Genomic DNA, 15,587 nt, shown 5'->3' on the forward strand with positions numbered 1-15,587 from the left:
TACGCTGTTAGTGTTACTTTTGTGGCTATGGGCCTGTTCTGTTTATAATTACAATAATTTTCAAAAGGAACTTGGTAAGAAATTAAACAGATCTTTAATGTTGTTTTTAATTATCTTTTGGAATAAGATAAAAGATCCTCCATTAAACCAATTTTTGCATCTTTAAAAGACAAAATAATTGAAATACCTTCTTTGTTTTGTTTTTCAAGGACTGAGAAGCTGGAATATGCATATCTAAGATGGAAACATCCACCTCAAGCGCTGCTGGGAAAAAAGAAGGGAAAAGCACTCTTCTGGAGGGCAATGGGTTTACAGACACAGGGAAGAAAACGGCTCCTTTAGCAGCAGCAGTGGCCCAAGGAGGTATTCTTTCTTTCCCATACTTTGAAAGCAACAGGGGTTCTTTTCACAAGCTTGTTACAATATGAAGAAAGGCATATGTCCAAGGGAATAATATGTTGGGTTTATTGGGTCTCTTGGTCTCAGAAGATTAGAGGAACTGAAGACTGATAGCTTACAGATCACTGGGTCATCACAGAATGGTTATTTTAACTAAGCACCTTGCCAAATAAGTCATCTACCTTCTTGATACTAGTGTGATTTTGGTGTTCGGCTCAACTCCACAGGTAGTTCGGAGGATCACTTGTTCCTATAAACTAGGTCTTGGGGAAGAGGGGAAAGGTTGCAATTCTTCTTGGGGGAACAAAGAGAGCTTCCAGAAGCACACATTTCTGTGTTCCAGTAAAACTGCATAATTTACTTAGCATGTGTGATGTATTTAGTGACTGCAGAGTTTGGTTTTCAGGGCTGGGACCCTGAAAATGAGGAGTACATAGACAGAGGGAAACAGACTTTGTGCCTCCATTCTTATTACTTCCAGTTCTGTTCCTGATCACAAAAATCTGTAGTTGTTACCCACATCAGAGGTCCTCTGTTGATCGTAATGGTTATTTTTTTATGGTTACTGAAAATATATGCGATGAATACAGACCATGGCAGCCCTCTGAAACTATCTGGAGAAAAGTGAGTAATCTGAAAGGACTAAAATTCTTTCATAACCAAGAGACTGTTAACACTAGTAAAAAATGGGACTTAATACACCACAGTGGCCTGAGAGGATACAAAAGGTTTTGTTCTCTTTAAAAATGTATACAGGTCGTTATGAGCTTTGTGTGAGCCTTAGGCAGAAATGTTGTATATTGTATTGCTGTATTGAACATACGTGAACCTGCCTGATGTTGAGTCAGGCTATTGGTCTGTGATTATTTTCTATTCTGGTTGGCAGCCGATCTCCAGGCTCTCAGGTCATTAATATCACCTACTATCTGACCCTTTTAATAGGAGATGTTGTAGATTGAACCTGGGACCTTCTGCATGCAAACTAGGTGCTCTGTCACTGAGCCATGGCCCCACTCCTTTTGATTGCTGTCCTGGTAACTTCAAAAATGTAAAGTTGAGATGGTTCAGAAGGGTTCTCTAAATACAGTGATACCAGGATTTGCAGTGATTCCAGTGGGTGCCGGACACCTAAAAACCTAAAGAAGGCTCCTATGAATTTCAGTTGTTTGTTGCTTATTAGAATGGTGCCTAAATATTTGGTTTGAAACAGTTGCATCTTAGGAATTTTGAAATGTATTTACATCCCTATTTGCAAATAACAAAAGTAAGTGCTTAAAGCATCCCGGGCATTCTTCTTCTCTTGGGCAGAGTGGGGAAGTCGAGTTATTTTTAGGTGTATGATGACCAATTGAATCCCACATCTATAGTAAGCCTACAGAGAACTTTTTATTTTATTTTATTAAGAGAAAAAGAATAAAACCACAAAGGAAAACAGAAATACAACAACAAAAGAAAATGGAAATATAACATTACTAAAATATTCATAATACAAATTCTTGAGAAGAAACTAAGACCGTGCTGCTAATATATCTAAAATATCCATAATAGTGAACCAAACACTACTCTATTTATCTAAAATCCTCATGATTGTCACTTCCCTCCTTCACCGCTATTTACACATTGGAATGTTTTTTCCATCTTTGAAATTGTGACATTCTAGCGAGCGTCCAGTTTTTCTGTATTTTTTTAAAGATATTTTATTAACCTTTTCAATAAAAAAACACACACAAATTACATATACATACATTCACACAGTTTGTACTCCTTCGGGGAGTTTATCTCTTCATTTCATATATCCTATACATTATTCTTAAAATCTACGTTTAAAAAAAAATATTTCCCTCTATCCTATATAATAGGTTTTATAGACTAATCTTTATCTCTAACAATCTATCTTTTCTGTTTAACATATTTGAAATAGCATTCCCATTTTTTTTGGAAGTCTTCAGTCGTCTTCTCTTATATCAAACTGGTCAGTCTGGCCATCACCGCAAATTCATCCATTTTTTGATGCCATTTTCCCAAGTCCGGGATATCTTCCTGTTTCCAAGATGCTGCTAGTATTAATCTGGCCACCCGTTGTCAAATATCCAAATAATTGTCCATGATTTCTATCCAAGTTGTCAGGTTCAATTCCTCATAGCATAGTTTCTGGGTTCAGAGGGAATTTGATTCCTAAAACTTTCTGCATTTCTTGATGAATTTGTATCCAGAATTTCTTAACTTTTTTACATGTCCACCACAAATGAAAGTATGTTCCATCTTTCTCTTTACATTTCCAACACCGACTATCATAAGATTCATTCATTTTTTGATGTCCACTGGTGTGATATACCATATGAAAAATTGTTTGTACCAATTTTCATGTAGATTATATCTTGATATTTGACCATATCTACCTTCTTCTTTTCTCCCTTGGTTAGATATGTATCTGTGGGAGACATTATCTGTGGAGGTGCTGGACTTAATCTGTTTTTATTTCTAAGCCATGTCTTCATCAGTCCATCTTTGATCACCAGTTTCTCTCTAAAGATTTCTGAATCCTTAGCCTTCCATAAATAATAATTTCTTCTGTATTTTTGTCATTATTATAATACGTCTACTTAATTAAAGCATAGGTTTCTTTAACCTTATCAAGCCAGTTATTTAAATCAGGGAGATTTTTGCTTTTCCAATATCTCGCAAGATTTGTTCTTGCAACTGTTAGTATATGGAAAAACATAGCTTGAATAATCTTTGGTTTATCTGGAAAATAATTTAATAAAATTGTTTCAGGTCTTACCGGAATAACAATTTCAAGGCCGCTGGATATGATTTCAATCACTTTCATCCAATATGTTTGGGCTCTACTGCAGCTCCGCCACATGTGTAGAAAATCTGCGCCAGCTGAATCACAATACCAACATTTACTAGAATTTTTATCCAAGTTGCACATTTTTTGAACTCTGCTTGGGGAAAGATGCCACGTATGCGTCATCTTAAATAAATGTTCTCTAAATGCAAGACTTATTGCAAATATTGTCGAAGGCTTTCATGGTTAGAGTTCGTTGGTTCTTGTACGTTGTCCGGGCTGTGTGACCGTGGTCTTGGTATTTTCTTTCCTGACGTTTCGCCAGCAGCTGTGGTAGGCATCTTCAGAGGAGTAACACTGAAGGACAGTGTCTCTCAGTGTCAAGTGTGTAGGAAGAGTAATATATAGTCAGAAGGGGGTTGGGTTTGAGCTGAGTCATTGTCCTGCAAAGTATTAAAGGTAGTGTGCTAATCTTTGTCCTGTAAGTATCAAGATAATGTGCTAATGAGGGTGTGGCATGTTAATATGGAACCATTGTATCCTGAAGTGATCTGTTAACATGTGGAATCCAAAGCTAATCCACATGGCTATTGTTACTCCTCTGAAGATGCCTGCCACAGCTGGTGGCGAAACATCAATGACTCAGCCCAAACCCAACCCCCTTCTGACTATATATTACTCTTCCTACACACTTGACACTGAGAGACACTGTCCTTCCGTGTTACTCCTCTGAAGATGCCTGCCACAGCTGCTGGTGAAACGTCAGGAAAGAAAATACCAAGACCACGGTCACACAGCCCAGATAACCTACAAGAACCAACTTATTGTAAAATTTAGAACTTTTGTGAGTAAAAAGTTCCATTTTTTTCATCCAATTCATAACCTCATTTTTTATTCCATTTCTCTTGAAAGGGGGGATTAATTGTCCTATTCTTCTGTACTAATATTCCATATACCTTACTTACAGAAATTTTATATGATTTCAATAATTGTTCATATTTATTAAGAGTTCTGGGTATCAACTTAGCCTTCTTAATTAATTGTACTAAATAATTTGTGATTTGAAGATACTTAAAATGCCCCCACAGGAGCTTTGCAAAAAATCCCCATTGGTTTCTATTATGATAACTTTTCAATCAGCCGACTCTTTACAAAGATGCAATCTAACAGAAGTCAGCTGATTGAAAAGTTCTCATAATAGAAACCAATGGGGATTTTTTGCAAAGCTCCTGTGGAAGCATTTTTGGCGGTAGAGGTCCCAAATTTTCAGGGTAGCTTTCAGGGACTCTCCTTGCACGAACCCCAATGTTTGGTGAAGATTCGGTCAGGGAGTCCAGAGTTATGGGCTCTGGAAAGGTTGCCCCTCCCCTCTCCATTGACAAGCATAAGTCGACTCGCAAAGGAGCAGAGAATCTGACTGACTCTTACCTTCCAATGCATGTCTATGGAGGCGGGAGGGGGTGATCTCTTCCAGACCCCATAACTTCGGACCCCAACCCAATCTTCACCAAACTTGGGGGTTCTTGCAAGGAGGGTCCGTGCAAGCTACCCTGCAAGTTTGGGGGCTCTACCTCAAAAAATGCCCCCCAGAAGCTTCGCAAAGCATGGGGAGAACCCAAAAAAGCCGGAAAATCATCCATTTTTTTCTGGAATGGCCAATTTAGCTTTGGCCTTCCCCCCAGGTTTTGGAATTTGGTAAACCCAAACCCAAAATTTACCAAAATGGCTTTTTTGGGCTTTTTTTGGTTTTGGTTTTACCAAATGCACAGCCCTACTCTTCTTCAGAGGAGCTCAGAATGGGGCACATGATTCCTTCCATTATCCTCGCTACAACCGTGTGTGGTATTAGGGTTGACCTAGCTACTGGCAGGAGTCCTGGAGGCTCAGGGACATGGGGTGCCAACAGTGATGTCAGTTTTCTTTAGGAATTGTCAAAAACTCTATTGTTTGTCTTTTGGGGTTTTCCGGGAAGTCACATTACGTACTTGCCATTTTGTTGGATACTACCTCCACAGTTTGGCTTATATTGACTTTTTACTTAGAGAGCCAACTAAACTTAATTTCCAGAATTGTTACTATAAGGAATATTGTCTTTTTCTTTGCACTTGGCCTTTTAAGGGAGCTGTTTGTTCCATCTGGCATCAGTGAGTCATTTGATATACTATTGGTTGTTAACATTTTCAAATGGATGGCTTCCATGTTTTGTTCCTAGAATGCCAATGGTGCATCCTATGCCTACTGAAATCAGCAAAACATTCTACACAGAGTCATTAAGGTCATAGCCTGAGAGATCTTTTTCTCCTCTCCCCCCTTTTTAACATCCAAATGAAGGGTACTGGAGAACTTAGAAGTATGTGCACTGTTGTGTTATTTTTGTTAGTCACGATTCAACATATTGCAAGGCTTTTGTGATTGAACTGGTTCATTTATTTAGACATTTATAAACCACTTTTCTTCCCAATGGGGACCCAAAGCAGTTTACAACATGGTCCTCCCCCCTCCCTTGTCCTAGTTCAGCACTCTAACCGCTGTACTGCACTGACTCCAAGATGGGCCACACCTGCTTGTGCGTAAGGAAAGTTACCCAACTTAACCAGCTCATTAATTTGCTCACTATGAATGATCCAAAGGCAAAGGCAAATGCAGCGTAGTCATTATTTATTAACTATTTATTAACAGATTTTTATCCACTCTTCTAAATAGGGTTGCCAGCTGAGCAATGACAACTGGAGGGAATTGTAGGGGGTGGGGACAGTTGTTGGCTTTGGGCCATATTTGAAGCCTGGCAAAATCAAACATCTATGATGCCAAATCTATATCATTCACATTTTGGAAAAAAATCATATTTGAAATGCAGTTTGAAACTTAGAATATTTCATTCAAAATCTGCCTGGCCAAACTAGAAAAATTGAAGAATTTATTTATTTCAGTTCTGAATCAAAGTGCCAAGTACCTTACTGTTAACACAGTTCATGAAACACTGCTGTGAACCCCACAATCCTACACACCCCGTATGACACAAATACCATCTTGGTGAATTGATGATGTTTATGTTGGCAGCATTTTTTTTCTGATGTCTGGCTCTGTCAAGACTAATTTTTGCATTTCTAAAGCTGGGTAAAAATATGGCCTCATTACTTTGATGTCAGAGCATGGTTTACTATTAGTATATTCTGGGGTTTATCATTTTAGTCATGTTTAACACGGCTACGGGAGGCATGCACTATTAAATCTGGCTTATTTTACATTCCTGTCCAGGATTATTTATTTGGAACAATTTCCTCTCTATCAAAAGACACGGCTAATGCTGAGTTTTAATGTGTTATTTACACACAAAATAACCTATTTACAACTTGGTATCTGCCGAAGGGAGAATGAATGGGCTGGTGCTCTCTCCATTCTGTTCTATCGGAGTTTAACAATCCGGATTGCTAATAGAACCATTTATCATGAGGTGGTAATTTATTTTATGTTAGTTGCATAGGTTTCACTGCCTCTGATCTATGGAAATACTTGGTGTATAATGAAGTCCAACAAGTCATTTGGTGTAAACATAGGAAAGCCAGGCTTGGAGCCAGTGAAACCAGCCTGTATTCCTTTCCAGTAGGAAATATTTCTCATAAATTAATGCTTCAGTTGATTAAATAAAACCCATCACCTTCCACGTGTTCTTTACGTACAGCATGGCTAGAACAGAATCTCAGATAGAGTGCATTTATGCTATAGTCATAAGAGGGTTTTTTTTTCCAATGAGGCTCAATAAGCAGACCTTTCTGTTACACGTGAGGTCAAGAAGGAGTTTCTCCCCTTGTCAGATTGATCAAAGACCCTGTGGGACTTTTACCTTGTCCTATAGCCTCTGAATTAGTTGTCCACCCTACATCTTTTCAGTGCACTACACATGGTGCTGGTGTCAACAGACAGCCCATAAAGATGACTTTTTTGCAACACATTTTGCCACCTTAGAGACCAAAAAGATTTTTGGGATGTAAGCTTTTGAGAGTCAAAGCTCCCTTCATCAAATAAAGATATCTGACAGATGAAGTTTTGACTCTTGAATGCTTATACCCCGAAAATCTTGTTGGTCTGTAAGGTGCTACTGGACTCAAACCTAGCTCTTCTGCTTCCCTTTATGAGCCTTTAATTACGACTACTTTTCACTGTGTAATGATGATAAGGGCTGTTCCGGTGATTTTACACTACCTGCTCTTCGGAAGCATTCACATCTGCTGTGGAATCTGTGCGTGCTGCAAAGGAGTCTGGACTGAAGTATATTCTGTTGTTCATGAGGGGCCCTAGCATGGCTACTGGGCTTAATTTTGACATGCTCGCCACAAACAGGGAGAGGCCACTGTACAACATAACCTATAAGTGTGTACATTTGGGCTGGATGATGTGGCTGCTATAGGTAATCTCACTGATAAACCCCTAAAGTTTCTGAGGCACCTCAGGGTTTATAGAAGCTCCGTCTGAAAGGCATTGGACTAACCTTTGTAAAAGTATTTGGATACGGAAAATCCAGGTATGTGTGTGTTTGAGAGAGAGAGAAAGATGATAATGATGATTGCTGATCTAGGTGGTATTCCATTCTTGTAATTCTATGATGTCATGGTTATGTTAATTAATATAATTTATAGTCCACCTGGTTGCTCAAGGCAGCTTACTACTATTAATTAGAAGTACTAAGATTAATTTAAATAATTCATAGAAATAAATCAGTTAAAAATACAAAGCCCAACGAAGTTCCTGTTTACCCACTAGAATGGGGTTAAAAACCCAAATAGATTTTCAGTCAAAAACCAATAGACACTTGTAAAGTTCTGTGATTCTTTTTTGCATTATTTTTAACAGAATGAAGTAACTGTTTTTCTAGTGAAAATAGCCACCACCACCCACTGGGGGGAAAATTCAAGCACTTGTAGGTCTTCCCTAGCAAGGGTAAAAGCTGCTTTCAGGGTAGCAGTTTTTGGAGGGGAGAGTGCAAAGGTGAAGATTTAAATAGGGTCTCCCCAGCCAGTTCCCCTTCTCCTATACATCATAATTCCAGTGGGTCCATCTTGTTAAAAAAAATAACAGGAAAAAAGAATCCCAGAGCTACACATAATATGAAGTCCTGTCCTTAGAAATAAAAGCCTCAACAGAAAGACTGAAACCATTACAAAGAAACTACTCCCTGTCCAGCCCTTCTTTGTAAGCAACACAAATGGAACAATCTCCAGAAAGGTCATGAGGATGGAGTTTTAACTGTATGCATAGGGAAGAAAAGGTGGAGGGAAAGGCAAATACCAGCAAACCTAAAAAAAAAAAAAAATCCAATAAGAAATGTCAATTGTGCGCTCCTTACAATTAAAGGAATAAGAAAATAGAAACTGCCAATTAAGTCATCTAACCTGGCCTTCTTTGCAGGCTGGCGACTCCTCCAGAGGCCTGTTTGCTGATCTTTCCAGCGAAAGGAAGTGTAAGAGATACATGGGGGGCTTAGAAGCAGGGAATAATGTGGTGGGCTTAGAAGCAGGGAAAGAGAAATGAAGGAATATCATGGGAAGAGAGCAAAATGTATGAGGAGAAAAGTGTAGACAAGAGGATGAGAAATTAAAAAGGAAAGCTTTTATTTTGTACAAAACACTAACAGGAAAGATACAACTAAGCAGACAAAACTATGGAACTGGGTGGAAGGAAATGAAGAGGGAAACAGACTGCTGGAAACAGCTACCTTGTTAGGAGGCTGCATCCTGGCAATGACTCTTGTATAGGGTTGCCAGGTCCCTGTTTGCCACCAATGGGAGGTTTTTGGGTCAGAGCCGGAGGACGGCGGGTTTTGGGGACAGGAGAGACTTCAATGCCATAGAGTCCAATTGCCAAAGCGGCCATTTTCTCCAGGTGAACTGATCTCTATTGGCTGGAAATCAGTTGTAATAGCAGGTGATCGCAAGCTAGTACCTGGAGGTTGGCAACCCTACTCTTGCAGCCATGAGCTGTGCTGGCTGGTCTTGCCTTGTTCCAGTGCTGGGTGGTTGATGGGTTTAAGCAGGATATGTGTTTGCCTCCTTGTAGTAAACTTTGCAGAAAGGCATCACCTGCAGAAAACAGGGCTTTCCTGTGCTCTGTCTTCCATGTGCCCAGTGGCTGCAGTGCAGAACTCCATTGGAAGTAGAATAAATCCAGATGTATTTTGAATGCAGCATGATGCTGGCTTTAGTGATCCTCCAGCTGTCTTAGGCCCTGGGAATTCCCCCCCATCCCCCCTTTCAGTGGCTCTGAAGGGAAGGAAGAAATACCTCCAGGACTGGAAGCTACTGCAGTTCAGGAGAGCTCCACATATTATGAATATTTCTGTAACATTGTGCACTGTACATATACAGTGTCAAAGATAAGCATGGTTCTCACACACTATAGTGAGCCCCATTGGTAAATGAAGAACACAGGTGCATATCTACCAATTTCTGTAACTCAGAGGAGCCCAAGGTCACCCATCTGGCTTCATGTATAGGTGTGGGGAAACCAACCCGGTTCACCAGATTAGCATCCACCACTCATGTGGAGGAGTGGGGAATCAAACCTGGTTCTCCAGATCAGAGTCCCCTGCTCCAAACCACCGCTTTTAACCACTACACCACACTGGATGATCATTACACTAAGAATGAAATAAACATACCGTAGCAAAATCTGAATGGGGTTTGAAATTTATATTTCTCCAGCAGTCAAGGTTTGAAAAATCTACCATAGGGACTTACTGAGCTTCCCCTCTTTTATTTAAGTGTACGGAAAGATAAAAATAACCCAGGTTGATGGAAGACTGCTAATGCAAAATAAATAATTACACTACAAAACAGTTCTGGAGAGATTGGGTGTGTAAATCACTTTTAAAAGAGAACAAGCTCCAGATAAAAGCCATTCTTTTATCACACAGATTAAGTCTTTGCCTTTGATACTAAATCATTGATAGGGTTTGGCAGAATGTTCCACAGCTGCTTTTGTAGAGCAGTGGGACCTGCTCTCAGGGTCAGGCAAGTGGCAAAGAAGAATGCTCTTAAAAATGCTGTGCATCCGCTACTGACACCTAGAAACAGGACTTGTATTCCCTGCCCTCCTTATAAAATGGCTATTATGCCCTGAAAAGACAGCAAAGTACTTAAGGGGTGAATGTTAGGATACATTGTGTTACTTTGCTTATGCTTGATTGCAGACCTTGCAAGACTTCTGGGGTATATTTGGTTGTTTGTGCAGAGCAGGGGGTTAAGCACATTGGTGGGTGCATAATGTTTTGCATCTAGAACTTACGTTTGTGCGGTTTACTGAGATCTGTGTTGTTGCTTTTTAAAAAAACTTATCCCACTCAGAGTTGCAAGTTTGATGCAGTTCCAGGACAGAAAAATAGATCCTCATTGCCAGGCCAGAAAACTTGAGGATTTCTTCAAGGAACTACACTCTCTACAGACTGTGAAACTGGCAGTGTTAATGATTGACCCAGGACCATCCCTTCCACCAATTGCAAAGGCCTTTTAATGGTTCCTTTTGCCATCACCATCTTTATCATCACAGTGTTGTGTCATATAACTTAGACACAGGATAAGACATCACAAAGTTCATTTGTCAAACTAAATAACTGCAATAGTGTGCAACTGTTGCAGGCTTTGTAAGTGGTATAGTGCAATCTGAGTGGTATAGGCAATCAAGCTACTTTTGGGCTCCCTCCCTCCCTCTCTCTCTCTCTCTCTCTCTCTCTCTCTCTCTACTATACATTAATTACCGTTAATCAGCAGAATTTTTGACAGACCCCAGCCTCCAGGGTAGCCATTTTTTTTCACTGCTTCTACTTCGCCTGAAGTGAAGAGGAGCTTAAAAGTCAGGGATGGTATGTATAGTCGGTAAGGTTTGATGATTAATCCCTCATGTTGTACAAATTAGGCATAAGTTCCATTTGTGTGAAGAGCCTGACTGTCTCTCATTATCTCGTTCAGTAAATCAACTGACTGAATCAATTGAAAGAGACTGGTTAATCAAGTCTGAATTTTACAACATGTTCTCCAAAGAAGTAGAAGCCTGTTGGACAACCGTACATAGAAAGGCCAGATGACACTTCAGAAAATCTGAGTGGTCAGGGCAACTGGAAGAAAGTGAGTCACAATCAGAGCCACTGGAGGCTTTTAGGCGCCTGGTGCTTGTTTGATCGGCTGGCTGGTTATTTATGTAAACATCTTCCGATTCTCCCACTGAGCTCAGAGGACATCTTATCAGCGGGTTTTCCGTCCTATCCACTGGGAGGCAGGATCTAAAAATTCTTTGCTTCCTGTCTCCTGGCTAGGACCGCCCTCTGATTGCCAGTTCTCTTCCTGCCTCAGTGGGAGAAGCGGGCTTGGGAGTTAGCTCCATAGCATCTGCTCCTTTGTCTACCTTTTTCAATATCCTTACCCTTCTGACTCATATACTACAGTCTCTATTTTGTCTGCCTTGCTGTCTTTGTTTCCCCTCTGCCAGCAACCTCGTTTGTGTCGTCTTTTCCCTGTTGGGTGTCTCACCTCCCCCTCTTCCCCCCCTTCTGTTGGCGGGGAAGATGTCTGAAGATGAGGGAAGAGCTTCCATAGAGCTCCTATCTGGGGACGAGGACAAGTAGAAGGTCTCCTATCCCCCCGACAAAAGGGGAAGATGCTGCAACAGCCCCGTGGTGGGGAATCGCACCATGAAGGGGAGATGGCCGCTCCAAAGCGGAGGCCGCAGGTGGAGGCCAACAAAAATGGCGCGAAGAAAGCACGCCAATCCAAGATGGCCACCGCAAATCCCCGTTCGGCCCCAAAGGGTTTCGAGGGTGAGGAGGCTACCTGTGATGCCGGCTCCAAAGGAGATCATGCCACAGGAGCGGAGCTTGGTACAGTTGGTGTCTCTTTTTCTCATTTCTCACCCTTGGGGGGGGGGGCGGAAAGCCACAGCATGGTTGCGCTTTTACGTCAGGCCCTTAGAGAGGAATTTGCACAGTTTGGCGGCCCTTCCAGGGGGAGATGATCCGACTCTAGGGATTCATCGCCAGTTTCCATGTATTCTACCCAGTCGGGCTCAGAACATGGGGAGGTTACCAGAGGCTCCGATCGTCCCTGGCCCACTAAAGAGGCTAGAAAGGTGGCAGTACCATCCAGTAGCAAGGCAAGGTCCCCTTCCCCCTCGTCTAGAGACAGTGAAAAGGAGGAGGGGGAGTTCTCCTCTGGAGAGGAATCTACTGGAGGGTGCTCAAAAGACCAAGATTACCAGACTCGCCTCTTTTCTGGGGAGGACTATCAGTCCCTATTGACTAAGGTGATGGCTGCCTTGAAACTCCAGGAAGACGTGGAGACAGAGGCGGTTAAAAGCAAGTCTAAGTTTAGAGGCACTAAGGAGTTCTTCGCAAGGTTGAAGACTTGGGCAGAGAAACATCTGGCATCCATCAGGGTGGAACATATCAGGGGCATTCTAAACACTCAGGCAGACTGTTTAAGCCGCCAGCAGGTAGACGAAGGGGAATGGTCCCTGAAGAGAGAGATCTTCCTTCAGTTAGTGGAGAGGTTTGGTCAGCCGGTGATGGACTTGTTCGCCTCTGGAAGCAATCACCAAACCCCGAGGTTTCTCTCAAGGTTCTACCACCCGAAGGCTGAAGGGGTAGATGCCCTGGAGTCAACCTAGCCGACAAGGCTTCTATACGCCTTCCCCCCTCTTCCAATAATACCCAAGGTGCTTCGGAAGGTTTGATGGGAGAAGGCCCTTGTCATCTTCATAGCTCCGCAGTGGCCTTGAAGGCCATGGTTTGCAATGTTGAAGGAACTGTCAGTTCAATCCCCATGGCCCTTACCACCGATCCAGGACCTTCTTCATCAGGGTCCTCTATGGCATCTGGAACCATCCTGGCTAAAACTGACCGCATGGGTCTTGAGAGGACAAGGTTGCTAGAGCTAGGTTACTCTCCAGAAGTCGTTTCTACCATGCAAGAGGCCAGGAAACAATCCACTAGACGCATCTATAATTTTTCATGGAAGGCCTTCGCTAGGTGGTGGGCTAGAAAGCGTCTTGACCCCCTAGTTTTCACTACTGGTCATCTTCTTGATTTTCTCCAGGATGGTCTTTCTCAGGCCTTAAAGCATCAACCCTGCATCACCAAGTTGCTGCCATATCTACAGTCGTTCCTTACCTAGATGGTTATCCTTCTTCTAGTCATCCTCACGTTGTTGCCTTCCTAAAAAAGGTAGCAGCTGTATCTATAGATTTCCCTCCTGGCGTCTTCACATCGTGTTTCAGGCTCTTACCAAATCGCCCTTTGAGCCCTTAAGGGAAGCATCCTTGAATCATCTCAGGATGAAGGTCCTCTTTCTCACTGCGGTGACTTCAGCTAGACGGGCGTCGGAGTTGGCAGCACTGTCTTCCAGAAAGGGTTTGTGCATCTTTCACGCCGATAAAGTCGTGTTACGACCAGATCCAACATTTGCACCCAAGGTGAACTCCAGGTTTCACAGACAGCAGAAGTTACATCTCCCTTCCTTTTGTCCTCATCCCTCTCACCTGAAAGAAAAGGACTGGCATACCTTGGATCTCAGGAGAGCTCTGAGGATCTGCCTATGGAGAACGGAACCATTTCGATGCTCTGAGTCCCTATTTGTCTCGGTTTCTCCTCCTAATAAGGGCTGCAAGATGTCAAAGACTTCTATCAGCAAATGCATCAGGCAATGCATTCAACTTTGCTACCAACTTAGCCATATTCCAGTTCCTCCAGGAATCACGGCCCACTCAGTCAGCGTGCCGCCACCTCGGCAGCCTTTGATGGACAGGCTTCGGTGGAGGAAATTTGTAAGGCGGCAACCTGGTCCAATCCCTCAACACTCGTGAGGCACTGCAAGATAAATGCCTAATCTTCAGCTGACGCTGCCTTTGGCAGAAGAGTCCTCCAGACCGTGGTTTCAGAAGAGGGATAAAATACCCACCCAGATGTGACAGCTTTTGAAGATCCCGCTGATAAGATGTCCTCTGAGCTCAGTGGGAGAACGGAACCTTGGCTTACTTGTGAAGGTTCCTTCTACACTGAGACAAGAGGACATCTTGCCCGCCCAGGGTGAAGATTATTTTGAAGATCAGAAGGCTTTGTAGCCGGACAACACAAGGTATCATATAAAAAAAAAAAAAAAGGAAAGAAACACAGAAGAAAGAGAAGGGAAAGGAAAAAAAAGAAAGGGACAATGTGAAGAAAAGTGAAAGGACTATAATAGTCACCTTTCAAGTTCCAGTGTTCTGTTCCTAATGTGTTTACTTGTTCCTTATATCACTGTTTCTGAGTTGTTTGTTTGCAGTGAAAATTTCACATGGACACATGAACATATGAAGCTGCCTTATACTGAATCAGACCCTTGGTCCATCAAAGTCAGTATTGTCTACTCAGACCAGCAGCGGCTCTCCAGGGTCTCAGGCTGAGGTCAGCCTGTCTTCATTAGTTCTTTTTGCTACTAATCCTGCTTTAAAAGTCCTTGAACTGGCAATCAGAAGGGGGTCCTAGCCAGGAAACAGGAAGCAAAGAATTTTTAGATCCTGCCTCCCAGTGAATAGGACGAAAAACCCGCTGATAAGATGTCCTCTTCTCTCAGTGTAGAAGGAACCTTCACAGGTAAGCCAAGGTTCCGTTTTTGGGAATCTTTCAGTTTTTATGGAGTCCATGTTTCTACGCACAGAGGAATGTAGGCAAAGCATTCTCCAAGTAACGTACTGAAGAGATCAGGATACTTTTTATAAAAGAGCTTTTCAGGGTCTAGAACTTGGGATCCATAATGTTTATGCCAGAAAACTTTGCTGTTTTCTGACACATGGATTCTTGGCTTTGAAAAAGATCCAAGAAATACTGCTTACAACAGTTGTGCTTCTAAATAAACAGATAAAGCCAAGGTTTTGATAAGTTTAACTGTATTACAATGGAAATACAAATGTGTCGGTTTTCTTTAAACACCATTCTGTGAGTCCAGTAGACAGCTTTCATTCTGTCCCTTTCCCCGTAGCTCTGCATTAAGTGAATTAACAATCATTTAAAGTAAAACCAGACATAAGGAACTTTTATACTAAATTAGATGTCCCTAACCTTTTAGAGCATATTTAAAAGACTTTAGACTACAGGTGGTTTCATAAGTTCAGACATTTAAAATCAGAGTTGAACGAGACTAAGCATCATCTAGATGGCACACATACACATGTCACCAAGAATAAAGATCCAAATTTCCCTGGCTTGGATAACAATGTTACTAACTGTTGCAATGACACAAGAAACCAATCTAATTCAGCAATGAGTTATAGTTGGTGGCCACAACCCCATATGGAGGCCCATTTAAACCCATTAAGATCAATAAGGGAAAAGCACAAGTTACTGAAATTTGGCCATACATTTTAATGACCAATTAAT

At 41.8% G+C, this 15,587-nt stretch overlaps 1 protein-coding gene across 1 annotated transcript in view; it reads left to right on the top strand.

Moving 5' to 3' along the window:
* Positions 1-224: 224 nt before the first annotated feature.
* Positions 225-15,587, top strand: part of GLI2 (GLI family zinc finger 2) — a 235,972-nt gene continuing 220,609 nt past the window's right edge. Inside the window, exon 1 of the mRNA XM_056861298.1 lies at positions 225-363. Coding sequence (XP_056717276.1) covers positions 240-363 — 124 coding nt within the window. The 5' untranslated portion in view covers positions 225-239. The remainder of the gene's footprint in view (positions 364-15,587) is intronic.

The sequence above is a fragment of the Euleptes europaea genome, chromosome 15 (assembly GCF_029931775.1).
Source record: "Euleptes europaea isolate rEulEur1 chromosome 15, rEulEur1.hap1, whole genome shotgun sequence".
Taxonomy (NCBI): Eukaryota; Metazoa; Chordata; class Lepidosauria; order Squamata; family Sphaerodactylidae; genus Euleptes; species Euleptes europaea.